General features: G+C 64.8%; 1 protein-coding gene across 2 annotated transcripts; it reads left to right on the forward strand.

Moving 5' to 3' along the window:
• On the forward strand, positions 1-27582 carry Gatad2a (GATA zinc finger domain containing 2A). 2 transcript variants are annotated; one of them, XM_042671178.1, is made up of 12 exons: positions 1-89; positions 10545-10795; positions 22556-22688; positions 22771-22902; positions 22997-23086; positions 23295-23423; positions 23982-24149; positions 24915-25194; positions 25293-25597; positions 25942-26016; positions 26194-26377; positions 27374-27582. In XM_042671178.1, the coding sequence occupies exons 2-12, from the start codon at positions 10551-10553 to the stop codon at positions 27502-27504; spliced, it is 1872 nt and encodes a 623-aa protein (XP_042527112.1). In that variant the 5' UTR covers positions 1-89; positions 10545-10550; the 3' UTR covers positions 27505-27582. The 2 variants fall into 2 exon arrangements, with proteins under 2 accessions (XP_042527112.1, XP_042527113.1); XM_042671179.1 differs by lacking the exon at positions 25942-26016.
• Positions 27583-27733: the final 151 nt, after the last annotated feature.

A 27733-nucleotide genomic window follows, 5' to 3' on the forward strand; every position in this document is an offset into this window, starting at 1 on the left:
GTTGCTCAGCACGCTCGCGCAAGTTGCGTTTTTGCAAGTAGCTGTGGCCATGGCCATCTGTTAGGACCAGCGTCCTCCCCCAAGGCCAGGTGAGTGCCAGGAGGGCGGGGCCTGCGGGAGGGCGGGCCGGCCCCTCGGTGGGCCTTCCTGAGCCCAGTTCCAGGAGCCCCCAGGCCAGCCTGGAGGCAGCGCCTTCCCTGGCATGTGCTCAGGCTCGGGGCTGCGTGGTCCTTGCAGAGGGCAGGGCACCCTGGCCCCCAGCCTTTGCCCTCAAGCTTTGCTTTCCAATACTGGTGTCTTTCCTGGTCCGTGCTGGCCCCGGGCCTTGCCCTGCTCTGTGCTGGCTGCCCTTGGCGGTGGGGAGCGGGGAGCTGCCTCCCGTGCGCTACCCTTGGAGGGGGCCGGTGGTCCTGTCAGGGCCTAGCACACACCCTGTGGCTCCCAGGCACTCTGAGGCGGCCGGGCCCCCAGTCTGCAGACCCCTGCCTGCAGTCCCCCCATGGCCTCGCGTGTTCCACACAGTGTGGCTTCTGGGGTGCCCCGCGGACAGCGGGGTGGCCTTCCCCCCGCCCCTGCTGCGCCACGCCAGCCTGCCTGCTGAGGTGGGTGGATGTGAGCCTCGCGGGCAGAGTGGCCTGGTGGGCCGTGCGTGTGTGCAGAGAGAGTCCAGGGCCAGCACTGAGGGAAAGAAGGCACTGAGCCCCCTTCAGTCTGGGGGTGGGGGTGGGGTTCCCAAAGATCTGGGGACGTGAGGAAGGACTGAGTCAGGGCCTTCGCATGCACAGAAACTGCCGTGCCCGGTGCTGTGAGGGGTGCTGTGAGGCCGGCGCGGCCCGGCGGGTTCCTGGGGGTGGGTCTGTGTGGCAGGACTTGGAGGTGGAGGGAGGGAGGGAGGGCGAGGAGGCAGCGGCTGCCACGGCCAGGGAAGGCCTGGTGGCTCGGCACGCTGTGTGTGTGGCCTTGCACACACAGATGCGTGCCCTCCCTGAGCCGCGCCCACCTGCCCAACAAAATGCTGCAGAACTGCTGTGTGTGTCGTGTGTGTCTGCGCGCCTGTCACACGGGGCTTGAAATCGGCGATGCCGTCTCTGAGCCTGTCACAAGGGTGGCACGCTACCTCTTGAACCATAGCTCCACTTCCCGCTTTTTGCTGGTTCACTGGGGAAAGTGTGCCTTGGCTGGCTACTGTGTAAAAATGTGCAGTTCACTGGCATTTAATACACACATGAATAATGTGCAACGATCGCCTCTTTATTATAGAACATTTCTGTTGTCCACAAAAAGACACCCCACGGGTCAGCAGTCCCTCTCTCTCCCCCTCCCCCTCTTTCTGTCTCCCTCTCTCCCTCTTTCTGTCTCCCTCTCTCCCCCTCTCCCCTTTCCCCCCTCCCCTCCCCCCCCCTCTCTCTCTGAGCCCTGCCCCTCTTTCAGCTGCTTTCTGACTGTGGTGTGGCCTCTGTGGGCCATTTCATATAAATGACCCCATTTACGTGAAGTGACTTCTTTCACTTAACCGTGGGTGAGGATTTTGTTCCTTTTTTTAATTTTGTTTTTGGCGCCACTTCTGGGGCTTGAACCTCAGGGCTAAATGCTGTCCCTGAGCATTTGTGCTCGTGGCTAGAGCTCTACCACTTGCTCCATTTCTAGCTTTTTTTTTGCTGATAAATTGAGTTTCCTGAGCTTTTTGTTTAGACTGGCTTTAAACTACATTATCAGCCTCCTGAGTAGCTAGGGTTACAGGCATGAGCCACAGGTGCCTGACTTTCATTCCTTTTCCTGGCTGTGTCATATTCCACAGATCAGTCATACCATGTTTCCATGGATAGACATTAGGGTTTGTTTTTGGCTTTTGTAAATATTGCTATTTTTTAGTGTTCACGCAGGTTGCTCTGTCTGTGCTGTCTTTGAGGTACATGTCTGGGCCTGAACCACTGGCTCAGAGGATCATTTGCTTGGAAGTTTTTGAGGAGCTGCTTTTGTCCTCCTTTGTGCATCCCCCAGTGGGGGGTGGAGGCCTGATTCCCACCATGCACGGCACCCTGCTTTGTGCAGCTTTGAATCGCACATCTTAGGAAGGTGTGAAGCGGCGTCTGGTGGTTTTGGTTTGGGTCTCCCCAATGACTTACTGGTGGTAAGCATCTCCTCGTATATGTATCTTAGAGAATGTCTACTTAAGTCTTTGCCCATTTCTGATTGAGATGGTTTATCTTTTTGTTGCTGAGTTGTAAGAATTCTGGGGCTGGAACCTAGGTGCTTCTGTGAGACTAGCACTGTCCGGGCGTCAGACCCTCAGCCGGTGCGCACCTGGTCCTGTTCCCCCGTCTCAGCCTGGCCTCTTCTCTTGTGTTCTTTGGACACAAGGTTTTGTTCATTGTGTGTGCCAGCCCTGGGGCTTGAACTCGGGGCCTGGGTGCTGTCCCTGAGCTTTTTCACTCAAGGCTAGAGCTCTGCTCCTAGCTTTTTGCTGGTTAATTGGAGATGCGTCTCATGGAGTTTCCTGCCCTGGCTTGGCTTCCAGCTGTCACCCTCAGACCACAGTCTCCTAAGTAGCTAGGGTTGCAGGGTGTGAGCCCCCAGGACCTGGCTAAAGATTTTACTTCAATGCACTCTAGTTATCATTATTTTTGGAGGTTTTACGCTTACATCTAGGGACCTTATTTTCTCCCCTGGATTAGGGTCTGTCTTTCCCTTTTGATTTGGTTTTTATATCTGGCATGTGGCAGGGTTTGCTTTGGTTTGGGTTTGTTTCTTCATGGTGAGATCTAACCTTGCAGGGCTGGGGCTTACCCAGTTTTGGTTTTATCTTGGCATGAAGACAATCCCGAGTTCTCTCCAAGGAGGAGAGTGGGGGACAGCTGTGCATACTGGGTACAAACACGTGCATCCTCCGCTCTGGGCCAGGCATGGGCCTGCTGGGTCCCTGGTGACAATCAACAAAAGAGGTGTCCCGTGTTCTAGGGGAAGGGGCACATTATTAGGGATTAGACGGAGCCAATATGGGGGGGGTGTCAGATGTAAAGGCCCCGAGGTTGGAGGAAGCTTTTTATGCTGAAGTGCCGTGGCTGGGACCGGCGACTGGCTGAGAGAAAGGCTCTGCGCTCTGGCCAGGGCAGGATGACAGTTCTGTTTTATTCATAAGCAGTGTGTTTTACTAAAGGAATTCAGTCCACCTTCCCTGTGTGGACACCTCCTCTGGACTGCTCATCTCAGCTGCTTCCCGGAGGTGGCTGCCAGCCCAGGTGTCCACAGAGCCCCACCCCGCAGGAGGGCTGACCGTGTTGGCAGGAGCTTGGGCCCGTGGGGAAGCCCTGGTCAGTTTTCTGGATGGCGCAGGTGCAGGCCTGCGGGAGGGGCCTGACCCAGCGCCTGGGCCCCTGCATTGTCCTCGCTTTTCTCTCCAGGAACAGGACCGGTTTCTGGCCCTTTGGGGATGTGGTGGCCTTGGAGGAGGGGCAGTGGGGTGTCAGGGATCCTGGGCCTGCAGGGGTTGAGGCTCCCCTTCCCTGCTGTGAGTCTTGCAGATGGCATGGAAATGGCAGGCCTAAGAGCCAGTCATGGGGAGCAGAGCCCCTCCTCCAGGCTGGGAGCTGAGCTAGCCCGCCCTGACTGGGATGCCCCAGATCCAGATCTCCCGTCTCTGGAGCCCTGCAACCTGGCAGGGTTAGTGTGCAGTGATCCCGGGCTGGGCAGGGCAGGGGCACCGGGCCTGGCAGCCTGTTTGCCCACGCAGGGCTCCTTTGAGTGCAGCCGCCAGTGGATGGAGCTGGGCTGGAGCACCGAGGGCCTCTCGGAACCAGGCTTGGGCCTCCAGATGCCGTCCCTGGGGAGGGTCTGGGTGGGGCCTGGCAGGCTGAGGCTGGGAGTCCCAGGGGTCACTTTCCACTTTGCGGCCCGGTTTGGGGGTGGGGTGGGGGGCAGTGAGGTCTTCCCAGGCCTGGTCCTACGCGTCTCTGCAGCTGTGTGCACAGGACACGGTTGCCTCCTTGGGGATGGTGACCCCGCTGTTTCTCAGAGGTGATCCGTGCTGAGCCCTGCTTGTGTCCACATACACACCATCTGCACAGGGATGCGCACTCTGCTGGGCGGGGTGACGCAGCCTGCCCTCCGCTGCACATACCTCCACGCGTGACGTGTGTTGTGTGATTTTTTTTGTTTTAATCTTTTGGGTAAGAGTCTCACTCGGACTCTCAGACTGGCTGTGGCCTCCTGACCAGCCTTCCTGCTGGGATTACAGGCGTGCCCGCCACACCCAGCTTCAGGGCCTCCTGCCTGCCCTGTCCTTCGGCTGAGACTGCATGCACGCGCCACCCACCTCCTTTCATTTTTTTTTTTTTGGTCAGCTGTGGGGCTTGAACTCACAGCCTGGGTGCTGCCCCGAGCCTCTTTGTGCTCAAGGCCAGTGCTGTACCAGTTGAGCCATGGCACCACTTCTGGTTATTTTTTTTGAGTGGTTCATTGGAGATAAGAGTCTCACAGGGACTTTCCTGCCTCGGCTGGCTTTGAACTGTGATCCTCAGATCTCAGCCTCCTGAATGCCTAGGATTCCAGGCATGAGCCACCGGCGACCGGATGCTTCGTTCTTAGGCTGCCTCTGGTAGTTCCTGAAGCTAATAGCAGCACAGCCCGGGCTTTGCCGGGCTCCCCGTCGGTTCCTGAAGCTAATAGCACACCCCAGGCTTTGCCGGGCTCCCCGTCGGTGGAGCTCAGCCTCCAGCACAGGGACGTCCTGGCTTGTCACTGGACGCCATGATGCTCTGGGTGTGAGAGCCAAGCCTGTGTCCCATGCACCACGCTGGGGGGGGTCTCCTGACGGCCTTCCCCTGTCCCCTCCCCTCCCCTCCCTCTCCTGTCCCCCTCCCGTGCCCGGCCAGTTTCTGAGCTTGCATGTCTGTGTCACTGGGGGAACCCAGCACATCTCACATCTTTTTTCCCCCAATCAGTCCCGGGGCTTGAGCTCGGGGCCTGGGCGCTGTCCCGAGCTCTTTTGCTGAGGCCAGTGCTCTACCACTTTGAGCCACAGCACCACTTCCAGTTTTCTTTCTGATGATTAATTGGAGTCTCACAGACTTTCCTGTCCAGACTGGCTTTGTTTTTTGGTCATTCATGGGGCTTGAACTCTGGGCCTGGGTGCTGTCCCTCAGCTCTTCAACTCAAGGCGAGCACTCTACCACTTGAGTCACAGCGCCACTTCCAGTTTTCTGGTGGTTTACTGGAGATGAGTCTCATGGCCTTTCCTGCCCAGGCTGGCTTTGAACCATGATCCTCAGATCTCAGCCTCATGAGTAGCTGGGATGACAGGCGGGAGCCACCAGCGCCCGGCTGTGTGCGAATCTTTTTGGACTGTGAGCTTTTGCAGCTTCGGATGGGGCTGGTCGGCTGTCTCCACCCTGTTTCCCTGACTCAGGCTGGCACCAGTGCTTCTAATGAGCCCAGCCTCACGGGGGCTCCCCGGGGGCCCGCAGATGCCTGGCCCTGCCGCTCCCTGGCGTGCTGCCTTCCAGGCAGTCGCGCGGCACTGGGATGGCTCGGGTTGGGGTCTCCCGTATTTCACCTCATCAGCCTCTCTGGCCATGGAGCTCCCTCTGTCTTCCTCGCTGGCCTGTGGAAGCAGCTTTCCGGGCTCCTTGATGTGTCCCTTGGGGTCTGTCCCTCTCGAAGTCCTCCCCTCATCTGTGTACTTGAGCATCTGCCCCGGGCCCAGCTCCAGTGCAGCTTTTCCAGAGCCTTCTTCCTCTGGGCCAGCTCACCAGCCCTGGCGCTGGCAGGTCTGTGCTGGTTCCCGGGCCGGGCCGTGAGCACCTCCCCACGATGGCAGCCCTGGAAGGCGTGTGTGCAGGGGCCAGGGCCAGGCTGGCGGGGCTGGGTGTGCGGGAGCTGGCTGCGGGCTGTCTTTGGGCAGCGGGAAGCAGAGCTGGGGGCCACAGGGCCTGGCTCCCACTGCGAGTGCAGTCAGGATAAGGAGGCTGGGGCAGGTGGCGCCTGGTCTTTTGCGCCCCATCCCATCCCACCCTGCCCCACCCCGCCCTGTCCCATTCCATCCCACCCCATCCTGTCTCTTCCCTTCTCGCCCTGCCACTTCTGTGCACCTTGTTTTGGGGCTCCTGCGGTTTGAACTGGGCCTCGCTCTGGCCAGGCAGGTGGGCACTCTACTCCTGCGCCCCACCCAGCCCAAACAGCCTCACTGAACCATGCCCAGGGAGGACCTCGGGCTGGGGTGCGCTCAGTGGTGAGCATGCGCAAGGCCCACCTTTCCTGATCCTTGTGCCAGACTCCAGACTCCAGCGGGAGGGCGTGTGAGTGGACATGCGTGTGCATGTGTGTACTTGGAGCTGTGGAGGGTTGTAGAAGCCGTCTGATCCCACCGATTGTCCACCCATTGTTCGTGGACAGGTGTCTGTTCTGACTGTCGGGACTCCCGGCTGCCTGCCGTGGGTGTTCGGGCTCCTTTCCCTCTCCTCCGGAGACCACGGCTGTGAAGCGGCCAGAGCTCTCGATCTGAGCCTTTCCCTCGCGGCCCAGGGCTTGTTGCTACCTGGGGTGGTTTCCGCCTGGAAGTCGCCACACTGCTGGCTGCGACAGCCTCCGGGTCAGGCAGGAGGTTCAGAGATCCGTGCCCGTCCCCCTGTCTGGGCCCCGGTCCGGGCTGAGCCGTGCCGGATGCTGCTGGAGTCGAGGCCCAGGGCCGGCAGGATGGAAGGCCGAGGGCTCCAACGACGCGCAGCCTTCTTAGGGCTGAGCTGGCGTGCCCCGGCCCGTCCCCTCAGCGTGTCCCCGGGGGTGTCAGGCTGCCTTCCCCACTGGGCATTGAGGCCCAGGGGCAGATGGAGTTGGCCTGCTCCGGCCCTCCTTTGAGACCCAGTTGCCTCCACAACCCCTCTGTGCGCCCCTCCTGTGAGGCCGTGGGGCTCAGCGCGGGTCAGGTGGGCCCGCTCAGCCCCTTCCTGTGAGGCCATGGGGCTGCGTGGGTCCCCTCAGCCCCCTCCTGTGAGGCCGTGGGGGTCGGGTGGGCCCGCTCAGCCCCTTCCTGTGAGGCCATGGGGCTGTGTGGGTCCCCTCAGCCCCCTCCTGTGAGGCCGTGGGGCTGCGTGGGTCCCCTCAGCCCCCTCCTGTGAGGCCGTGGGGCTGCGTGGGTCCCCTCAGCCCCTCCTGTGAGGCCGTGGGGCTGCGTGGGTCCCCTCAGCCCCCTCCTGTGAGGCCTCAGGGTCTGTCCTACCTGCTGCGTGGTTTGGTAGAGCCTGGGCTGGGGACCAGAGCTCGGGCGGGGCCGGGCTGCCCTGCGCTCCCAGTGCTTCTGGGGTGTGGAGCACAGGGCTGGGGTCAAGGTTTTGAGTGGGGGAGAGTGTGGAGCCTGGTGGGTCTGCTTGGTTCTCCTTTGTCACTGTGGAGTTGAAGCAAGTTACCAGGGTCGGGCAATGCGGACCGTTCTTTTTGAACCACGTCTCCCCTTCCTCCTCTCTCCCAATTTTCCCCTCCCACCCCACCTGCCAGGTGACAAGGTGTGCGGTCGTCTTCCACGGCATCTAGTGAGTTCCAGGGTGTATTTGTGTGCCGTGTCCCCCCCCCCCCCGGGCCAGCATTGCTCCGTGTCTCGAGTGGCGTGTGGGTGAGGCGGGGATGGGAAGGTGGTAGTGGAGGTCAGCTTCCTGCCTGCCAAGTGACCGGCCGTAATGGAGTGGATATTGTTCATTTTGGGGTATGAGGTTCTTCTAGAAGGAGTCCCAGCTACCCTCTCGTCCGTGCTGTGGGTGCTCCAGGTACAGACAGGCTGATGGCGCCATCCGCCGGGCTTCCATTGGCTCCTGTGTGTGGAGGTTGAGCTCAGTCACCTAACAGGAAGAGACCAGCCAGGCTTTGTGCTCCTGTCTGTGCAGCTGCCCTGGGGACCGGCCTTCCCTGAAGCTGCTCCTCCCCTCCCCTCGCTCGCCCCAGCTCTGGGCGCTCTGCCTCTTGCCCTCAGCCCCTTTTTTTCTTTCTGTGTTTGGTAGAGTCGTGGCCCCTTCGCCCTGGTCTGGCCTCAGTCTGAGCTGTGTGTGTGACAGGGCTACCACGGCGGCCAGCAGCTCCTCGGCAGGTTCAGTGGCTGAGGGTGGGTCCTGCGGTTGGCTTCAAACTCCAGTTCTCCTGATTTCTGTGGGTGTGGGCCCCCGGTGCCTGGGTCCTGAGCCCATGCCCTGCCTGGGTTCTTGGACCAGCTGTTGGAGTTGCAGCTAGGGTGCTTTGCATCTGCCCCAAATCCCCTGCGAGTCTGCACGGTGGGGCCCGGCCTGTCCGCCGATACCTGCTAGGGGCACCCTGTGCCCCCCCTCCCCTGGCCTGCCCAGGCGGTCCCAGGTGCCTGGACCTCTGCCCCTGTAAAGTGGGCTCCCTGCAGCCCCGCCCTGCCCCTGGGGGGCCCTTCACCTGCAGCCTTTCCTCCCTCTCCTTGGAAGCCACAGGTCACATCCCCTTCCGCCCGCCGGGGGCGGGGCCGCCCTGAGCAGCATTCACCCCTCCCCCCCAGGAGTCCCAGCATCCTGATTGGCGGGCGGCAGCCGGCGTCAGGGCCAGGGTGGGGCTGTGGAGCTGGAGGCAGCAGCCAGCTGGGACCTCTGCGCACCGCGCGCCCTCTCCAGCTGTGCCTGTCCTTCCCGGGTGGGGGAGGGTGCTGCCTCCACGCCGCAGGCTCCTGGCTGGAGGCTGGCAGCACTCCAGGCTGTCCCAGCACCGCACGGGAGGAGCAGCGGGGCGGCGGCCGCGGGGCCCTCGGCTGGAGGCTTGACTCTCGCCCCCGACCCAGGGGGCCTGGACAGGATGGGGGCCCCATGCTTCCCAGGCCCCTCGGAGCCACCGTCCCGTAGCCCAAGGTGCTGGGTTCAGGTTCCGATCTGTGGCGCAGAGTCAGCACTTGCCAGGCCGGAAGCCACACTGGCAGGATCCCCTCCTGGTTGGGGCTGGCCGAGGCGGAGAAAAGAAGCTGGGGGCTTCTGTGAGTCACAGACGGCCGGGCGTCACAGTGGGTGGCTGTGTCCACCATGGCCATCGCTGCCCTGCCTGCCCACAGGCACTGGGCTGGCCCTGGAGTGCCGCCCAGCAGGGTTTCTTCTTGTCCTGGCTCTCTGTGGTCTCCTTAGGCGTGCTCTGCCCAGCCCAGGCCCGCGTGCCTGCCCCTGCTGCCCCACCCGAATGCCCCCGAGTGCTCTCCCCGGGACGGGGCTCGTTCCCTTCTCCCAGGCCCGACTGATGCTGGCGAGCCAGTCTCTCAGCACTATGGTCCGGGGGTGTTAGGGGAGGATGGGAAGCGGAGCTCCAGCGGGAGTAGGAGTCCAGGGGGTACCTCTGGAGGGGAACACATGGACCCCAGGAGGTGTCGGAGACCCTGGAAGCTTGGGGGACCCCCTTCCCCCCAGTCTTTCACCTGCCGGTCAGAACTGGCAGCTAGGTGGTGCTGAGGGAGCGGCCCGGCCCGGCGGCCTGCTCGGTACCTCCTGGTGCCGGCTGCGGTCGCCCATGGGGTGTCCGGTGTGCACGCAGCACCCCTCCAGTTGGCGTGGCTCTCACCCCTTAAGTCCACAAAGGTCGCGCGGGTAGGCCCCCCGCGGCGGCTCCCACGGCTAGAGTGGGCCATTGGCCCCTTGCCGCCCAGCCCCCAGCCCAGGGGTGGCCTCGGGCGGACTTCCGCAGGGACAGGCTTTTGCCAGGGTGCTTGCCACTGAGGGACCAAGGCACTGGGACAGTGGGTGCGTGTACATGTGGCACGGGCGCCAGGCCCGCCGCGTGGCGCTGACTTGGTGGTGGGAAGCGCGTGGAGCTTTGGGGAGCCCGCAGCGTCAGGCGGCCCGCGTCCTCCTGGCAAAGTCCCCGGCTTTTCAAGGCCTTGACTGCCCCAAGTCCAGTCTCCCCCGCTCCGTGGGGACCTTGCGGCCCGGGCTCCTTTAAGAGCCGGTGTCCTGAGCCCCACTGTGGGAAGCCCTGCGCTCCGCAGACAGACACGGACGTGGCTGTCCTCCGGACGTGGCTGTCCTCCCGTCTCCGTGAGGGTTAACAACACTTCAGCTTGTTGTCTGGAACCGGTTCAGACTGGTTTTCTGGAAAGTGCTTTGTCTCTCCGACTGAATCCTGGGAAGGGTCATGTGGAGCCTAGTGATGTCATGGGATCAAAAACTGACTCAGCTGTTTTTCTTCCTTCTTTTTCTCTCTTCCTTAAATCAAGACGTGTGTGCCGCAGGTAGAGGGCGGCGGCTCCCGGCGCCCTGCCGCCCTCCAGGTGCCCATGGGGCCCTCCCTCCCTGCCCACGCAGGGCGACACGCAGGGCCCACCAAGTCACCGCACGGCCTGCGTCACGGCCCCCGCCCTCCCCGCACTTTCCCACATTTGCTCGCAGTCTGGAAAGCACAGAATCCCCTCCAGTGTTCTTGCCCTGCGCCCAAGGGGCTGAACCCCCCGTGGCCCTGGACACCCATCAGGGGCCGCCTCCCTCCCGGCCCTGCCCCTGCGCGTGCCGTAAAGCGGGCGCATCGCCCCCTCCCCCATGCCCGTTCCAATGTGTGCCCGCCCGCCCGCACAGCGCAGGATGACGGAGGAGGTGTGCCGGACCCGCAGCCAGAAGCGAGCCCTTGACCCCGACCCAGAGGGCACTGATGTGGAGAGCAAGAAAATAAAGATGGAGAGGGGACCGTTGGCCTCCGCGCTGACCACGGACGGAGACACCAGCGCCCCGCCAGAGCCGGGCCCTGGGCGGGCAGCCGAGGACGCCGCCGCGGGCAGAGGCGAAGGGCTGGCCGGGGACAGGCCCGTGGACATGCGCACCTTGCACAGGTGAGTGGACGTCGTCACGCGCCTGTCCCAAGCACCACACCCTCCACGGCCCGGGACCGGTGGGTGCCCTGTGGGGCACTCTTCCTCCGGCCCCCGCCCCTGGCTGTCAGTGTCCACCGCCTCGGAGCTGTGCCTGGCCAGCGTGGGGTTTTGGGGTTACTGGGTACCTCGAGAGTCGGGGCAAGGGGCCTGCCCTCCCCTGTGTGCATGGCAGAGGTGGGGTGCGGGTGCTGCTCCCGCAGGACACCCCGCTCTGATCCCAGTCCAGGCTGCGGAGCTCAGGATGGCATGGTGTGTGCCTGCGTGGCAGGCCCGTCTGTGTGGGGAGGGGGGCACGCTTTGTGTTTCTAGCACCCACAGGAGGCCCTCTTCCTTCCAGCCCACGGCTGCCTTCCACGCTGGCGGCCTGGGGCTCTGCTCCTCCGTTGATTGTCGGGAACAGTGTCTGTACACCTCAGGTGGGGCCCAGACCTGGGACCCGTTGGGCCGCCCTAGCCTGCATCTCTGGTGCCCGTGCTCCGTAGCGGGGTCCATGCAGAGGACCTTGGAATTGGGCTGCACCTGGGTCTGGGGCTGCAACCCGGGACCGTGGCGCTGCTCACTGAGTGTGTCCACATGAGCTGTGGAGCACACAGGAAGCCCGCGCTGTTCCCCGGCCCACAGGCCAGCGGGCCTTTGCCAACTGTCTCTGTCCCCTGCTAGGACCAGGTTGTTATGGGCCTTGGGTTGATGGGCAGCTGTGAGCGTGTGCCCAGTGTCAGCCTGGGCACAGTGTGTGCCACGGGGGGGGGTGCTGACAGTGTCGGTGGCGTGCCCCCTCAGTGCGGAGATGGCGTGGAACAGGACGGCTCAGGAGTCGGTGTGGCCACCCGACCCCGGGGTCCCACACTGCGTTCTCTGTTTCCTGGGGAGGCGCCGGGGCGAGTAGTGCCGGTCGCTGTCGGCACCAGGTGTCGCGTGTCACGGCTGCATGGGAGGCTGTGTACCTGGGCAGCCTCTGAACCCCCCAGCGGCTTCCCGGGAGGGAATTGGATGCCCACTTATTACACAGTGATGCCCAGCTGCAGATTTAAGTCGGCCGAAGCACTATTTTAATTGATTAAATTCGGCGCTGGCACTGGAGCTTGAACTCAGGGCCTTACACTCCTGCTTGGCATTTTTGCTCAAGGCACTATAGTGAGCGCTTGAGCTGCAGCTCCCCTTTCAGGCACACTTTTTTTTTTTTTTTTTTGGTCGGTCATGGGGCTTGAACTCTGGGCCTGGGCACTGTCCCTCAAGAAGGAGCACTCTACCTCTTGAGCCACAGTGCCACTTACGGTTTTCTAGTGGTTTATTGGAGATCAGAGTCTCACGGACTTTTCTGCACGGGCTGGCTTTGAACCGCGATCCTCAGATCTCAGCCTCCTGAGTAGCTCGGATGGCAGGCGGGAGCCACTGACGCCCGGCTTCCAGGCACACTTCTAAATTTTCATGAAGATAATTTCATCCTTGCACTTGAACTTTTTTCTTCCCCCTCATTACTGGGGTTTGAACTCAGGACCATGTGCTTATTACTTGGCCGCTTCTCTTGGCTGGTGCTCTGCATTTGAGCTATGCCTCTATCCCAGCTTTTTGCTGGTTCCTTGGAGATGGTTTCATGGTCTTAGCTGCTTCAGCTGGCTTCAAGCTGTGATCCTCAGGTCTCAGCCTCCTGAGCAGCTGGGATCTCGGATCACGGTGTGAGCCACTGGCGGCATTTTTCTGTTGGGGTATTCTGAGACGTTCGGCAGTGGGGGCGCTGCGGATATGGGGGGCATTCCCTGCCAGCGGCGTCTGCGTGAGACCCGCCCTGGGTTTGCTTCTCGCAGAGGCCCGGGACACAGTCCCCCAAACGCAAGCGCAACAGTATTCCGTAGTTTCTGTTTGGCTCTTTTTCAAAACTACTTTTTCTTTGATGTTTCTTATTCCTGTCTATGACTCATTTTGAAGGGGCATTTTGAAGGCCCCGGTGATTCTGTGAAGAGAATTTCCTTTGATTTAAGATAGTGAGTAGTGAATTGAAATCCCCAAGAGATGTAGGTATTTGGGTGTGGGGGGGGGGGGGCGCACGGAGAGGTAGAGGGTGTGTGTGTGTGCGCACGTGTGTGCATGTGTGTGCGTCTGTGTGTGCATGTGAGTGTGTGTGTTACGGAGAGGCAGAGAAGGTAAGGTTCTTGACCCTTTCTCTAATGCCTCTTCCCTCAGTTTTCTTCCGCTTGTTTTTTTTTCTTCTAACCTGTGTTTTATTTGAAATTAATTAGAATTGGCGGTTTTAATTGTGGTTAATAAGCGAGGAGATTGTCGTGTTTACTTCCCAGACTGCAGAGGCAGAGCGAGGCGGGGTGATAGAATGGCTTGTGGCCTGCAGAGCACCAGCGACAGGCAGCCCTGAGACGCGCGGGCACTGCTCTGCGTGAAGGGGCTCCTCCCAGCCCCCCCCCCAGGCCACGGCCATGCGCTTTTAGGGGGGGTGCCCAGGGGGTGCTCATTACAGCGCGGCCACACCCTGAACGTGGCCTTGTTGGTCAGCAGTGGTCTTGAGGTAGGCAGGGTACTGCCCAAGGCTCCGGTTCTGGTTGGGCCAACACAGACGTTCATTTAAAAATAGTGGATGAGGCTGGGAAGGTGGCTCGGTGGCAGCGCGCTTGCCTTGCATGCAGGTGGCCCTGGGTTCCATTCCTCCATACCACACACACAGAAAAAGCCAAAAGTGGTGCTGTGGCTCAAGTGGTAGAGCGCTAGCCTTGAGCTGAAGAGCTGAGGGACAGCGCCCAGGCCCAGAGCTCAAGCCCCACGACCGGACCCAAAAAATAAGTAAATAAAAAATAGTGGATGAGGCTGGGCACAGGTGCTCTTGCCTGTATTCCTTGCTGCCCAGAAGGCTGAGATCTGGAAGATACAGGTTCAAAGCCAGCCTGGGCAGAAAGCAAAGCCCAAGAGAGTCCACCTCCAAATGATCCACAAACATCTGGCTAGAGATGTGGCCAAAGGGCAGAACTTTCCAGCCTGGAGTGAGTGGGAAAACAAAAGCAGGCGTGGAGTCCCGAGCACAAAAGCCCCAGCACCGGGAGCTACAGCTCACAACAAGAAGGACGTGTGGGATTCACAAGAGAAAAGCCGTGTCCAGGGTGTGAACGTGGTGCGTCGGTGGCTTCCTGCTGGCCACCATGAAGACTAGAAGGAGCTGGGGGACAGTTCAAGCACCAGAAAGAAACTGTCAGCCCCAAGCCCGGCCCAGCAGTCCATTCTCGGGGCGGCACGGAGCAGGTGCCGGGCTACTTCAGTGCTGGGAACGGGGCTGTGTTTGGCGAGACAGGTGGCTGTGGGCATTGTGTCCGGAAGGCCGCAGGCTTCTGCGTTGTCCCGTTGTGATGTTGTAATGAGTTGAGATGCTCTTTGTCATCCCAGGGCAGGGCAGCCTAAAGAAGCAAAGGGCTGAGGATATGGCTTCCGGAGGATCCAGGAGAGTTGTACGGGTGAGGTCGCACTGTGCCATGTAGCTGAGACCCTGTCTCCAAAATGGAACAGAAGCCAGGCACGGGTGGCTCACGCCTGTCATCCTAGCTACTGGGTAGGAGGCTGAGATCTGAGGATCGCAGTTCAAGGCCAGCCTAGGCAGAAAAGCCTGTGAGACCCTTACCTCGAATAAGCCACCAGAAAACCAGAAGTGTCGCTGTGGCTCAAGCGGTAGAACACTCGCCTTTAGCTGAGGAGCTGAGGGACAGCGCCCAGGCCCAGAGTTCAAGACCCACGACTGACAAAAAATAAAAAACAACAGAATAGAACGTGGCGTGGTGGTGCACGTCCTTCCCAGATGACTGCAGGCCGAGGCACACGAAGCTGTCTTCCCCGTGACAGTTGGGAAGGGCAGGCAGAGTCCACGTGAGCAGTGGGCGGCAGCGGCTGCTCTGCGCCGTGTGTGAGGGGCTGCCCGGCTCCAGCCTCGTGGGTTCAGGTGTGACCCGACTGATGTGCCAGGGCTTGCGGCATCACGATCACGCAGCCCAGGCTAGAGGAGACCTGGCTCCCACACGCCCCTTCCCCTTGAGGGTGCCCGCCACACCACAGTGCCACTGGCTTCCGCACCCCACAGGCCCCTGGGGCACCGCGGGCGGCCAGCGTGGCCTTCGCTGCTTTGCTCCTCCCCACGCGTGCTGGGTGGAGCTGGACTGTCGGTCCTCTCTGGGAGCGTGTGGGGCGGGCACAGTGCAGCCACTTCCATGGTGCTCCCCTCGCCCGCTCTGTCCTCCGGCGCCACACCGGCAGCCACCCTGGTGCTCTTGGTCCTCAGGGTCCACCCACTACGTCCCTGGAGATGCCCCGCCGAGGCAGTGGCATGCGGCCCTGCCCCGAACCCAGGGTGCAGCCACCCAGGGCCCTCTCTGCTCTGCCCAGTCCCGATCGCACCCTGCTGTGCAGGCCGCTCGCTGCCCACTGCCCCAACACACCTCAGCTGTTGGGGACCAGGCTAGACAGGACGGGGGTGTGCAGGGAGGCCCTGCGCGGCTCCCCGCAGCCCTCTGAGGCCAGGCCGCAGCAACGGTCTCCACGCACCACGCACAGCGCACCATCAGCTGCGGCAGGTTCCGCCGGGGGGAGCTGGGGCTTGGGGCTGGGCCGTCCCGCCCTGCCTCACCCCTGCGCCCACCCTGGCCCTCGGCGGGGCTCCTCCTCCGTGGCCGTCCCTCCCTCTTTGTGCTGGGCTTTGATCTGGTGGAGAGTTGGGGTCACCAGTGCTCAAGGGGCCGCCTGTCCTTCAGTTAGGACCTCAGTGTGTGGGGCAGACGGGAATGGGGATCGGGCACCAAGGGCTCTGCAGAGGTAATGCTGGCTTGGCTCTCAGAGATTCTGGGTTTTTCTCAATAACTGCAGTCCTGTGGGAGGTGAGTGTGGGAGGCGAGTGGGGGAGGCAGGGTCCTGTGGGAGGTGAGTGGGGGGGAGAGAAGGTCCTGTGGGAGGTGAGTGGGGGGGAGAGAAGGTCCTGTGGGAGGTGAGTGTGGGAGGCGAGTGGGGGAGGCAGGGTCCTGTGGGAGGTGAGTGGGGGGGGGCAGGGTCCTGTGGGAGGTGAGTGGGGGGGGGCAGGGTACTATGGGAGGTGAGTGGGGGGGCAGGGTCCTATGGGAGGTGGGGGGGGTCCTGTGGGAGGTGAGTGGGGGGGGGAGGGTCCTGTGGGAGGTGAGTGGGGGGGCAGGGTCCTGTGGGAGGTGAGTGGGGGGGGAGGGTCCTGTGGGAGGTGAGTGGGGGGGAGGCAGGGTCCTGTGGGAGGTGAGTGGGGGGGGAGGGTCCTGTGGGAGGTGAGTGGGGGGGGAACAGGGTCCTGTGGGAGGTGAGTGGGGGGGGAACAGGGTCCTGTGGGAGGTGAGTGGGGGGGGAACAGGGTCCTGTGGGAGGTGAGTGGGGGGGGCAGGGTCCTGTGGGAGGTGAGTGGGGGGGGAACAGGGTCCTGTGGGAGATGAGTGGGGGGGGCAGGGTCCTGTGGGAGGTGAGTGGGGGGGAGGGTCCTGTGGGAGGTGAGCGGGGGGGAGGGTCCTGTGGGAGGTGAGCGGGGGGGAGGGTCCTGTGGGAGGTGAGCGGGGGGGAGGGTCCTGTGGGAGGTGAGCGGGGGGGAGGGTCCTGTGGGAGGTGAGTGGGGGGGGCAGGGTCCTGTGGGAGGTGAGTGGGGGGGGCAGGGTCCTGTGGGAGGTGAGTGGGGGGGGCAGGGTCCTGTGGGAGGTGAGTGGGGGGGAACAGGGTCCTGTGGGAGGTGAGTGGGGGGGGCAGGGTCCTGTGGGAGGTGAGTGGGGGGGAGGGTCCTGTGGGAGGTGAGCGGGGGGGGGGAACAGGGTCCTGTGGGAGGTGAGCGGGGGGGAGGGTCCTGTGGGAGGTGAGCGGGGGGGAGGGTCCTGTGGGAGGTGAGTGGGGGGGGCAGGGTCCTGTGGGAGGTGAGTGGGGGGGAGGGTCCTGTGGGAGGTGAGCGGGGGGAGGTCCTGTGGGAGGTGAGCGGGGGGGAGGGTCCTGTGGGAGGTGAGTGGGGGGGGCAGGGTCCTGTGGGAGGTGAGCGGGGGGAGGGTCCTGTGGGAGGTGAGTGGGGGGGAGGGTCCTGTGGGAGGTGAGTGGGGGGGAGGGTCCTGTGGGAGGTGAGTGGGGGGGAGGGTCCTGTGGGAGGTGAGCGGGGGGAGGTCCTGTGGGAGGTGAGCGGGGGGAGGTCCTGTGGGAGGTGAGTGGGGGGGGCAGGGTCCTGTGGGAGGTGAGCGGGGGGGAGGGTCCTGTGGGAGGTGAGCGGGGGGAGGTCCTGTGGGAGGTGAGCGGGGGGAGGTCCTGTGGGAGGTGAGTGGGGGGGGCAGGGTCCTGTGGGAGGTGAGCGGGGGGGAGGGTCCTGTGGGAGGTGAGCGGGGGGGAGGGTCCTGTGGGAGGTGAGTGGGGGGGAGGGTCCTGTGGGAGGTGAGTGGGGGGGAGGGTCCTGTGGGAGGTGAGTGGGGGGGGCAGGGTCCTGTGGGGGGGGAGGGTCCTGTGGGAGGTGTGGGAGGGAGCAGGGTCCTGTGGGAGGTGAGTGGGGGGGGAACAGGGTCCTGTGGGAGGTGAGTGGGGGGGGAGGGAGGGTCCTGTGGGAGGTGAGTGGGGGGGGAACAGGGTCCTGTGGGAGGTGAGTGGGGGGGGAGGGAGGGTCCTGTGGGAGGTGAGTGGGGGGGAGCAGGGTCCTGTGGGAGGCGAGTGGGGAGGGCAGGGTCCTGTGGGAGGTGAGTGGGGGGGGAGGGTCCTGTGGGAGGTGAGTGGGGGGGAGGGTCCTGTGGGAGGTGAGTGGGGGGGGCAGGGTCCTGTGGGAGGTGTGGGGGGGGGAGGGAGGGTCCTGTGGGAGGTGAGTGGGGGGGAGCAGGGTCCTGTGGGAGGTGAGTGGGGGGAACAGGGTCCTGTGGGAGGTGAGTGGGGGGAGGGAGGGTCCTGTGGGAGGTGAGTGGGGGGGGCAGGGTCCTGTGGGAAGTGAGTGGGGGGGGAACAGGGTTCTGTGGGCCGAAGTTGAGGTGTGCCCACCCGCCCAGGGGAGACACGGGGTGATAGGACTGGCGTCCGTCTCTGGAGACGCCAGCTGCCGTGGCAGGTGGCGTGGTGGCGGGATGGCCCAGGGGAGGCAGCTGGCGGGGGTGGCGCCTGTCCGCAGGCTTTGGCCCTCGTGCTATGGTTGAAGCGGGTGGGGGTCCGGGGGAGCCCGCCGGCTTGCACCAGTGGCCTGCTGCGCTGCGCCCTGGGCCGTGTGGAGAGGGGGCCTGGGGCGCCCTGGGCGGTGGCCGGGTCGGGGTGTCTGGTCAAGTGTGAGGGTGGAGGATGGTGCGGGCGCGAGTGTGCGCTGCTCCTGTGGAGCGTGTCCACTCTGTGGGCCGGTCCCTGGCCCCCTTGGGGGTCAGCGTGTTGATCTGCCATCAACTCGTTCTGGAAATGGTTCTCAGCAGCCTGGCTAGCTGGCAACCCCGCGGGACCCCGGCCAGGGCCTGCGTGTCAGCAGCCCTGCTGCATGCGTGGCCGTGCTGTGCTGTGGGCGGGGCACAGGGCCGCGTGGAGGCGTGCGTGGCCGTGCTCTGTGCTCTGGGCGGGGCACAGGGCCGCGTGGAGGCGTGCGTGGCTGTGCTGTGCTGTGGGTGGGGCACAGGGCCGTGTGGAGGCGTGCGTGGCCGTGCTTTGCTGTGGGCGGGGCACAGGGCCGCGTGGAGGCGTGCGTAGCCGTGCTCTGTGCTCTGGGCGGGGCACAGGGCCGCGTGGAGGCGTGCGTGGCTGTGCTGTGCTGTGGGTGGGGCACAGGGCCGTGTGGAGGCGTGCGTGGCCGTGCTCTGTGCTCTGGGCGGGGCACAGGGCCGCGTGGAGGCATGCGTGGCTGTGCTGTGCTGTGGGTGGGGCACAGGGCCGCGTGGAGGCGTGCGTGGCCGTGCTGTGCTGTGGGCGGGGCACAGGGCCGCGTGGAGGCGTGCGTGGCGGCGTGTCACGTGTGTCTGTAGGAGGCTCCCCCTCCCGGCTTTGGCGGGAGGAGTTGGCTCTTGTGGGTTTCCAGACACTTGAGCCCCAGAGTCACACACGGCGCCCCAGCCCTCACCGTGTCTTGGGTGGGGGGGGCAGTGGCGTTGAACACGATGCCCCTCGGTTGCTGCACAGGTCAGCTCTGGGCCTGGACGGACCCTGGCCCCTTTGTACAGGCAGGCTCCGCAGGACCACCACGTCTCTCCCCTGCCTTCCTGTCCTGTGGTATATTGGGGTACCATGCAAAGTAGGGGGCCTCCGGGAGGTGGGGTGCTGAGTGTGGGTGCTGTCCCCGGCTGGAGTGGAGTGCTGTGTGTTTCTGCGCATGCGCACCCATGCCCAGCCGCACGCCCGGCCTGGTTGCTTCCGGGCTCTGAGGCTGGGATGGCCCGGTCTCTCTCGGCTCTCCTGTCTTTCTCTCCGTCCCCAGCTCCCGTGTTGGAGCCAGCCAGGTCTGGGGGCCGCAGTGCCTCCCAGCGCCGGTGTGCTCTGCAGGTGGATTTGCGTCTGGTGAGGGGGTTCACCCCGCACCCCGCCGCGCGTCTTCCCCAGCTCTGCCTGCCCCTCAGGGAGGGGCTATGCAGGGGGGCAAGGCCCAGCACCCTGGGCTCCCGCCTCTGCCCGCGCCTTGCGGGTGGGGGTGTGTAGAGTCCTCAGGGCCGGCTGGAGCCGCGCACATGCTGCCCGCCTCGGAGGGGAGCCATCTTCTGCCTGCTGCGGGGGGGGGGGGTCAGGGGGGGTTGTGGGCCGTGTGCACAGGCAGGGGTGGAGCCCAGTCGCCCGGGCTGTGCCACAGGCCGGAGCCCCCCTACCCAGGCTGGCGCAGCCCCTGGGGAGGGAGCGAAGGCGGGTCCTGCAGGGGGGCGCCTGGCGCTGGTCAGGCTGCTGTGAGGGGAGTCCGTCCCCAGGCTGGAAGTCGCGGCCTAGCCGCTGCCTCGGAGCCTTTTCACCAAGGCTGGTGCGCTACTCCTTGAGCCACACAGCTCCATGTCCAACTTGTTGCTTGTTAATTGGAGATGTGACCAAAGCCTGGGCTGGCTTTGGATCCAGATCCTCAGATCTCAGCCTCCAGAGGGTCGAGGTGTGTCTGGAAGGGTGGACTGGGGCTCGCGTGGGGCTCAGGCAGGGGCCGCTGGCAGCCTGTCTGTGCCAGGGAGTTGGATAGGGCGGGGTGGGGGTGTTCTGGGGTCTAAGGTGAGCATTTGCTGCGGAGCAAACAGGACTGGTACAAAGCCACCCCCACCCGCCCCCAAGCACTGGGGGGCAGCCTTGCGGAGGTGTCCCCCAAGCGTGTGCTGTGCATGAAGCTCTGTGCTGTGCTTCCTGGGTGACAGGCAGCCGCTGCTGCCGCTGAGCCCGCCCCTCAGCGCTTCACCTTGCTGGGTTCTCAGCCAATAGTGAGGGGCAGTGATGGGGAGAAGGGGACATGTCCGGCCATTCAGAGAGCCACAGAGCTCTTGGACCCCAAGGACGGCTCTTTGTCCCCTGGAGGACCCCCGCCGGCCTGGCCTCAGCCTGAGAGCAGGTGGATCTGGTGGAGATTACCGGTGGTGGATAAAACTGTGGCCTCCCCTCAAAAACCATGGGTGTTTCTGTCAGGTAGCAGGGTTTGTCCCATGGGGTGGCAGCTTTGCGGGCCCCTCGGGCGCGGTGGTCGGTCTTGCATGTAAGTGGTTGGGTTGCTTAGCCAGCAGTGTGGTGGGAAGGTCGCGCTGCGCATTCGGCCCACCCGGGCTCTGCTGCTCCTCTCCATAATTACAAACTTCCCCTGAACAAAGCGGGAGCTCATTCCGGCCACATGTTCTTTTTCTTGAATTTTCTCTCCTGGGAAGTCCTGAGACCCTTGAAGTTCTACTTTCCTTCAGAAACAGCTGAAGAAAGTTTTTTCAGTTTGGAAACTAGGGAGCTGGTGTGCGTGTGTATGTGTGTGTGCGCGTGCGTGCGCATGTGGGTGTGTGTGAAAAGGTGGACCAGTGCCAGGAGCCACGCAATTCCCTAAGGGCTGGTGCCACATCGGAAGTGTCTGTGCCCTGGGGAGTCTGGCGCCTCCATTTTCTGAAGCACCTGAACCCTTACCTCCCTTCTCAAAATGAAGGCAGCGTGTCACAGACCGGCTCAAACTGCCCGTTGCCATGGTTTTCACGTTGGAAGGCACAGTTAAAGGATCACATGACCAGGGAGGGAAATGCCTTTGTCACATGACTTTTGGGTGGCCTGATTAGCATACAGGAAGTTCACTCCCTGCTGTCGGCTGAGATGCTGAGTGATCCTTGGTGGCGGGTGACGTCATCTCTGGGATGAGTTATTGATTAGTCTGGCTGAGACGGGACTGGGACCGGGCAGTCAGGGCGCCCGTGAGGCCATGTCTGCCTGCCCTGGCCCCGGCCGTGGCCCCGGCCTCGGCATGGGTTCAGGTTTGGTTAGACCCTCCTGGAGGCCCTACATCCCTGCAAGTCAGGCAAAGCCACCCTGGGTGGCGGTCACTCGGCTTCCTCAGGGAGTGCTGTCATCGCCGCTCTGAGGCCCCACCCGAGTCCTCTTGGGTCCCCTGAACTCATCTGCCTGGGGAGCAGGGGCGCTGCGGTGCTGTGCGGGGTCTGGCCCGGACACCACAGGTGCTGTGCAGAACCACGGGACTGGAAATGGCCCTGAAAGACCATCGTGGGGCACTTGGAGCCATCGGTAGCATGTTGGAGAGACCCACACGAGATGCCCCTCCCCTCGAGGGGTGTTGATAAACCTGCGTGTGGGTCTGGCTGTGCCTGGGCGGCCCCGCCTGTCCTCCGGGTGGGGCCGCGCTGGTGCCTTGATTGAGCCTTGTGAGTGAGGCTCTGGAACAGAGAGGACCGTGGCTCCAGAATGGCCTTGTCCCCTGCCCACTCTCCTGAGGACGCAGCCCCCGGGCACGCGCGGCGGGGTCTGGTTGTTGCGCAGTGGAGCGGTGTGGGTCACTGTCCTCTCTACTGGGGTCTGCTGCAGAATGCGGGCACAACTTTGAGCTGCAACTTCAGCCAACTTCATCCCGTTAACTTCCTCAGACCCTGGGCCGCAGCGCCACCTAGTGGGCGCCCAGCGTCTTCAGCCGCACACAGCCGCAAACGGCTGCTGGAGTGGGTGGGCAAGGGTTCCCCCTCCCGCCCCCCGCAAGTCCCACCTCCCCACGTCTCCTCGGCAACACCACAGCACACAGCTGGTCATGAGGTCTCGGACACGTCAGGCGTTGGCGTGTCCAGCCTGACTTGCGTGTGTGGGAGTGGAAGCTCCCGCCAGGGCGTGCAAAGGGCTGGGGACCGAGGGTGTCTCGGCTTTGTCTGGACCCTTGGTGAGCCGCAGGGCTGGGCCCTTCGGGGGCGCGGAGGCCCCAAGGGTGCTTCCAAGAGACCGCAGGGCTGGGGCTGGAATGCCCAGAAGTCAGAGCACACAGGTCTTGGGGGAACATGGTGTTTTGGGGCTCAAAGCTTGTAGCCTGGGCTACAGTTGTGGAAACACGCCCAACAGGCGGCTCAGGCTCATGAAGCCATACCGGCACGTGTCCCGTGCGTGCTGGACTGAGGGCATGGGGTGAGGACCTGGCTGTGGGGGTGCCGTGACATGTTCTGGAGGCCCAGGGGAAAGCTGGCCATGCGGGACCAGCGTGGACAAGCCAGCCGGGGGCAACCTGCTCTCTGCCCTTGGCCGTGCACCCTCCAGCCCTCACGCCACGGCACATCACGTCTGCAGCCCACCACCCCGTGCTAACCATCCGCCGTCTGCCTGCAGCAACATGAAGCCTGAGAAGAGACCCCCCTCGCCCGACGTGATCGTGCTGTCGGACAACGAGCAGCCCTGCAGTCCGCGGGTGAACGGGCTGGCCAAGCTGGCCTTGAAGGAGACAGGCACCGAGGCCCTCCTGGTAAGCCCAGCCGCGTGGGGGCCGCACCGCACGCGGGGGCCGCACCGCATGCGGGGGCGCTCACGCCGCCCCATCCTTGCAGAAAAGCAGCCCAGAGGGCCGGGAGCAGATGATCAAGCAGCTGAAGGAAGAGCTGAGGCTAGAGGAGGCCAAGCTGGTCCTGCTGAAGAAGCTCAGGCAGAGTCAGATCCAGAAGGAGGCCGCCACGCAGAAGGTGCGGGCTGCTCCCCACGGGGCTGCAGGGGGGGCTGGGGGTGGAGGGTCTGCGGGTAGGGGCTCAGGTCCCCTCCATGTCCGCCGTCTTGCAGCCTGCAGGCTCTGCCGGGAGCGCCGTCACCACCCCTCCTCCGCTCGTGCGGGGCACCCAGAACATTCCTGCTGGCAAGACGTCCCTGCAGGTGAGTATTCCTGCCCACGGGCAGGCGGGAGGCCAGTGGCACGTCGGCTGCGCGTGGAGCCATGCCGGGCGCTGCGCTGAGGCCACGGCTGCCCCATGTGGGGTCGGGCAGGCCCCCCACTAGCCTGGCCTGGCTGCTGTCCCCTCTCCGCGGCCGTGCCCGGGCAGCCGCACGCACAGAAGGGGCTGACGGTCCGTGTCCTTGACAGACCTCCGCGCGCGTGCCGGGCAGTGTCATCCCGCCGCCCCTGGTGCGGGGTGGGCAGCAGGTGTCCTCCAAGCTGGGGCCGCAGGCCAGCCCGCAGGTTGTCATGCCCCCGCTCGTCAGGGGCGCCCAGGTGAGCGGGGCCGCGAGCGCGTGCGCACGGGCATGCGTGGGCAGGGTGCGTGGGTGGGGGGCGGGCTGCGTGGGCAGGGTGTGTGGGTGGGGGGCGGGCGGGCGTGGGCAGGGTGCGTGGGTGGGGGGCGGGCGGGCGTGGGCAGGGTGCGGGCATGGGGGCAGGGGTGCGTGGGGGCGTGCGTGCGTGGGCAGGGGGCGTGCGTGCGTGGGCAGGGGATGTGCGTGGGGGGCATGCGTGCGTGGGAGGCGGGCATGCGTGGGCAGGGTGCGTGGGTGGGGGGCGGGTGGGCGTGGGCAGGGGGCGGGCGGGCGTGGGCAGGGGGCGGGCATGGGCAGGGGGCGGGCATGGGGGCAGGCGTGCGTGGGCAGGGTGCGTGGGGGCGGGCGTGCGTGGGCAGGGTGTGTGGGGGCGGGCGTGCGTGGGCAGGGGGCGTGCGTGGGGGGCGTGCGTGCGTGGGCAGGGCAGGCGTGCAGGGCAGGCGTGCGGGGCAGCAGCAGCGGGTGGGCGCCCTTCTGTGTTTGGTCTCAGTAGGCTTCTCCTGCTCCCTCCCCACAGCAAATCCACAACATCAGACAGCATTCCGCCACCGGCCCACCGCCCCTCCTCCTGGCGCCTCGGGCCTCCGTGCCCAGCGTTCAGATTCAGGGTCAGAGGATCATCCAGCAGGGGCTCATCCGCGTGGCCAACGTCCCCAACACCAGCCTGCTCGTCAACATCCCGCAGGTGAGGGGCCCTGGGCACAACCAGCTGAGCCCTGGGGGCCGCGGGGGTCCCAGCGCCTGCGAATGGAGGTTCTTGGCAGCTGCTGGGGCAGGGCAGATGAGGGTGGGGTCTGCTTGTGGCCACACGGCTGTGGGCAGGGGGTGGTGGTGACGAGGCGCCCTGCGGGCCTTGCCCCTCCCCGTGGGGCGGCACGCACAGCAGATGTGCCCGCACGCTCGCTATTCTTGGCCCTTTGTCCCTTCACCTTTGCACAGAGCCCGGGCGGGGAGGGTCTGCCCACCCCCTGGCCATGGGTGGCTGGAAGCCAGCGCTTGCGTGGCAGAGGAAATGGCTGGGTGTGCAGGCCCTGTGCTGACACGCGTGCTCACCGAGGCTGCCGCTCTTGTTCTGGTGCAGCTCGGCTCAGTGCAGAGGGGACTCGTCCCGCATGCCACCCCGTGGCCCTGCCCGCGGGGGCGGGGAGGGGGGCGGGGCACAGGTACAGCCGGCCGCGCTGTCCTGGGTGGGCCTGAGCCCTCTGAGCCCCGGGGGATGTGCTCGAGGTTCCAGAAGAGGAGACTTCTGTGCGTGCGCGTAGGGTGAGAGGGCGGGTCTGGCTGCCGGACCCACTCTCCCCGCAGCCAGAGCGCCACCAATACCGGGGCGTCCACGCCCCAGTACGGCAGGGGCCCGTGGGTGCCACCACCACCTCAGCACCGGCCCTGTGTCCTGGTGGGCGTGCATGCGAGCACCCAGGGAGCCTGACCGGCGGTCGTCTCCCCAAAGCCCACCGCAGCGTCGCTGAAGGGAACGTCGGGCGCGGCGGCTCAGGCCAGCTCCACGCCCAGCAGCGTGGCCTCGGTGGTCGCCTCCGCCGAGTCTCCGGCCAGCCGCCAGGCGGCGGCCAAGCTTGCCCTGCGCAAACAGCTGGAGAAGACGCTGCTGGAGATCCCCCCACCCAAGCCCCCTGCCCCTGAGATGACCTTCCTGCCCAGTGCTGCCAACAACGAGTTCATCTACCTGGTGGGCCTGGAGGAGGTGGTGCACAACCTGCTGGAGACCCAAGGTAGGGGGGCGGGCGGAGTTCCTGCACCACCCCGACAGGTGGGGACAGTGCCCTGGGTCCGGCCCGGAGTCTGCGCTCATGGCCATGCCCCTCCCCAGCAGGCCGGCTGCCAGTGGCCACGCCCGTGCTGTCCCGAGAGCCATACACCTGCGCACAGTGCAAGACAGACTTCACCTGCCGCTGGCGAGAGGAGAAGGGCGGGGCAGTCATGTGCGAGACGTGTATGACGTCCAATCAGAAGAAGGCTCTCAAGGTAGAGCACACCAGCCGCCTGAAGGCCGCCTTCGTCAAGGCCCTGCAGCAGGAGCAGGAGATCGAGCAGCGCCTGCTGCAGCAGGGGCCCGGCACAGGGCCCCCCAGCGCCAAGGCCGAGCCCGCCGCTCCGCACCCCGTGCTGAAGCAGGTAAGAGGCCCCACGCCCGCCTCCCGCTCCCAGCCTCTGCTTTGCACCGGACAGTGGCGCCCTGGCAGCTGCGACCCTAACCTGTGCTTTCTCTAGGTCCTGTGCTTTCTCCGTGGGGCGGCGCTCATGGGCCGCATGTGTGGCAGGCACCAGCCACGCTCTTGTTTTAAGGTTGTCTTCCTCGCCCGCTGACCCGAAGCTGCAGTGTGCAGTTTTTCTTGGCTCAGGTGTTGGGAAACCACTAAACCTGTTTCCTCGAGGTCCCGAGCGTCTGAGGCAGCAGGTGGCGTGGATGGCCGGTCCCAGCGGCCCGTCCTCCCTGACCCATTTCCACCCGTCTGTAGGTCACAAAGCCCCGGCGGAAGCTGGCGTTCCGCTCAGGAGAGGCCCGCGGCTGGAGTAACGGGGCGGCGCTACAGGTCAGCACCCGCCGGCGCCCGGCCACCCGCGATCGCCAGTCACCGACTGCCCGACACTGCCCGCTGCCGCTCTCCCCCGCTGTAACCACCCTGCTCTCAGGACCCTGTGTGGGTGGGCGCCTCGCACGGCCGCCCCCGCGCCCCCTGAGCCACCGCTCTCTCTCTCTCGCCCTGCAGGCCTCCAGCCAGCTGGCCCGGGGCTCGGCCGCACCCCGGGGCGTGCTCCACACGTTCAGCCAGTCCCCCAAGCTACAGAATACCGCCTCGCCCACCGCCCTGGTGAGCAGGACCGGCAGACATTCCGAGAGGGGCTCGGGCCGGGGCGCGGCCTCCAGCTGGAAGAAGACTCCACTGAGCACAGGTGCGTCCCGCTGCACCTCGCCCCACGGGCAGATGGGAACTGGGGGGCAGGGGGGTCTGGCAGCACCAAGGGCCTTACGTTGCCCAGATGGCCTCCCAAACGGCTGCGGTGATTTCCAGGTTTAAGCACGGCTGGGGGGGTGTGGGCCCCAGGTGGAGGCTGCCCAGCCACGGAGGCTGGGCAGGCAGCGGGGCTGGACGTGTGTTCCGGCAGCAGGAGGCACACACGAAGCAGCTGGCTTGGGAATGTTGCAGAGAACGGAGTGGGTGGCCCTGGCCAGCGTCCAAGCCCAAGTCACCCTAAGCTGGGCTGGGAGGTTTTGGGGTCTGCTCAGCTGCAGACTCTACTTGTGGGCCGGGTGCTGGTGGCTCACGCTTGTCACCCAGCTATTCAGGAGGCTGAAATCTGAAGATCCTGGTTCAAAGCCAGCCTGGGCAGGAAAGGCCATGAGACTCTTATCTCCAGTGAACCACCAAAAAGCTGGAAGTGGCGCTGTGGCTCAAATGGTAGAGCGCCCGTCTTGAGCACAAAGAGCTCAGGGGACAGCATCCAGGCCACGACTTCAAGCCCCACGACCACCAGAACTCCCTGTGTGGGATTGGCGTGTGGGTCCCGTGGCACTTGGGCCTGGCCTCAGGCCCACACCAAGCTTTCTTTCTGCACGTGGGCTGTGGCTGGCCACGGGGGGGTGGGGGTAGGGGGGCGAGTCTGAGATTTCCGGCCCAGGCTGGCTTCGAGCCCCAAAGTCCTGTGGTTGGGATGACGGTGTAGATTGCGGACTTCAGTGGCGTAGTGGTGATGTCGGGGGGCCCTTGAGCAGGGTGCCCCCTGGTCAAGTCCCTGGTCCCCTGCTCCATGCCCCCTCGGGCTTGTCCAGAGCCAGGAGGCCTGAGCTCTGGCCTCGAAGGCGCGGGGGCGGCGCTGTGGCCGCAGGGCCCGCGTGGGCTGGGTGCGCCGCACGTCCTCACCAGCCTCGCGTCCGCGGCTCCTTTGCAGGGGGGACCCTGGCCTTCGTCAGCCCGAGCCTGGCTGTGCACAAGACCTCGTCCGCCGTGGACCGCCAGCGAGAATACCTCCTCGACATGATCCCCCCGCGCTCCATCCCCCAGTCGGCCACGTGGAAATAGTGGGAGCCAGGCCCCGCGGGGGCCACCCGCCCCGCCCCGCCCCGCCGCCCAGGCGCGGCGTCGGACAGGACCAGAACTGACGGCCTTCCCGCGGGTCCCCTCCCTCCTCTTTGCCTTTAGTTCGCCGGACACCAGCAGCAGCGCGGCCTCCCTGGCCGGCTCGCCCGCCTGCGCCGCGCCCACAGGGACCAGGTCGGCGCCGTGCCCACGGGGGGGCCGAGTGGCGGCT

The sequence above is a fragment of the Dipodomys spectabilis genome, unplaced genomic scaffold (genome assembly GCF_019054845.1).
Source record: "Dipodomys spectabilis isolate Male_0828 unplaced genomic scaffold, ASM1905484v1 ptg000609l, whole genome shotgun sequence".
Taxonomy (NCBI): Eukaryota; Metazoa; Chordata; class Mammalia; order Rodentia; family Heteromyidae; genus Dipodomys; species Dipodomys spectabilis.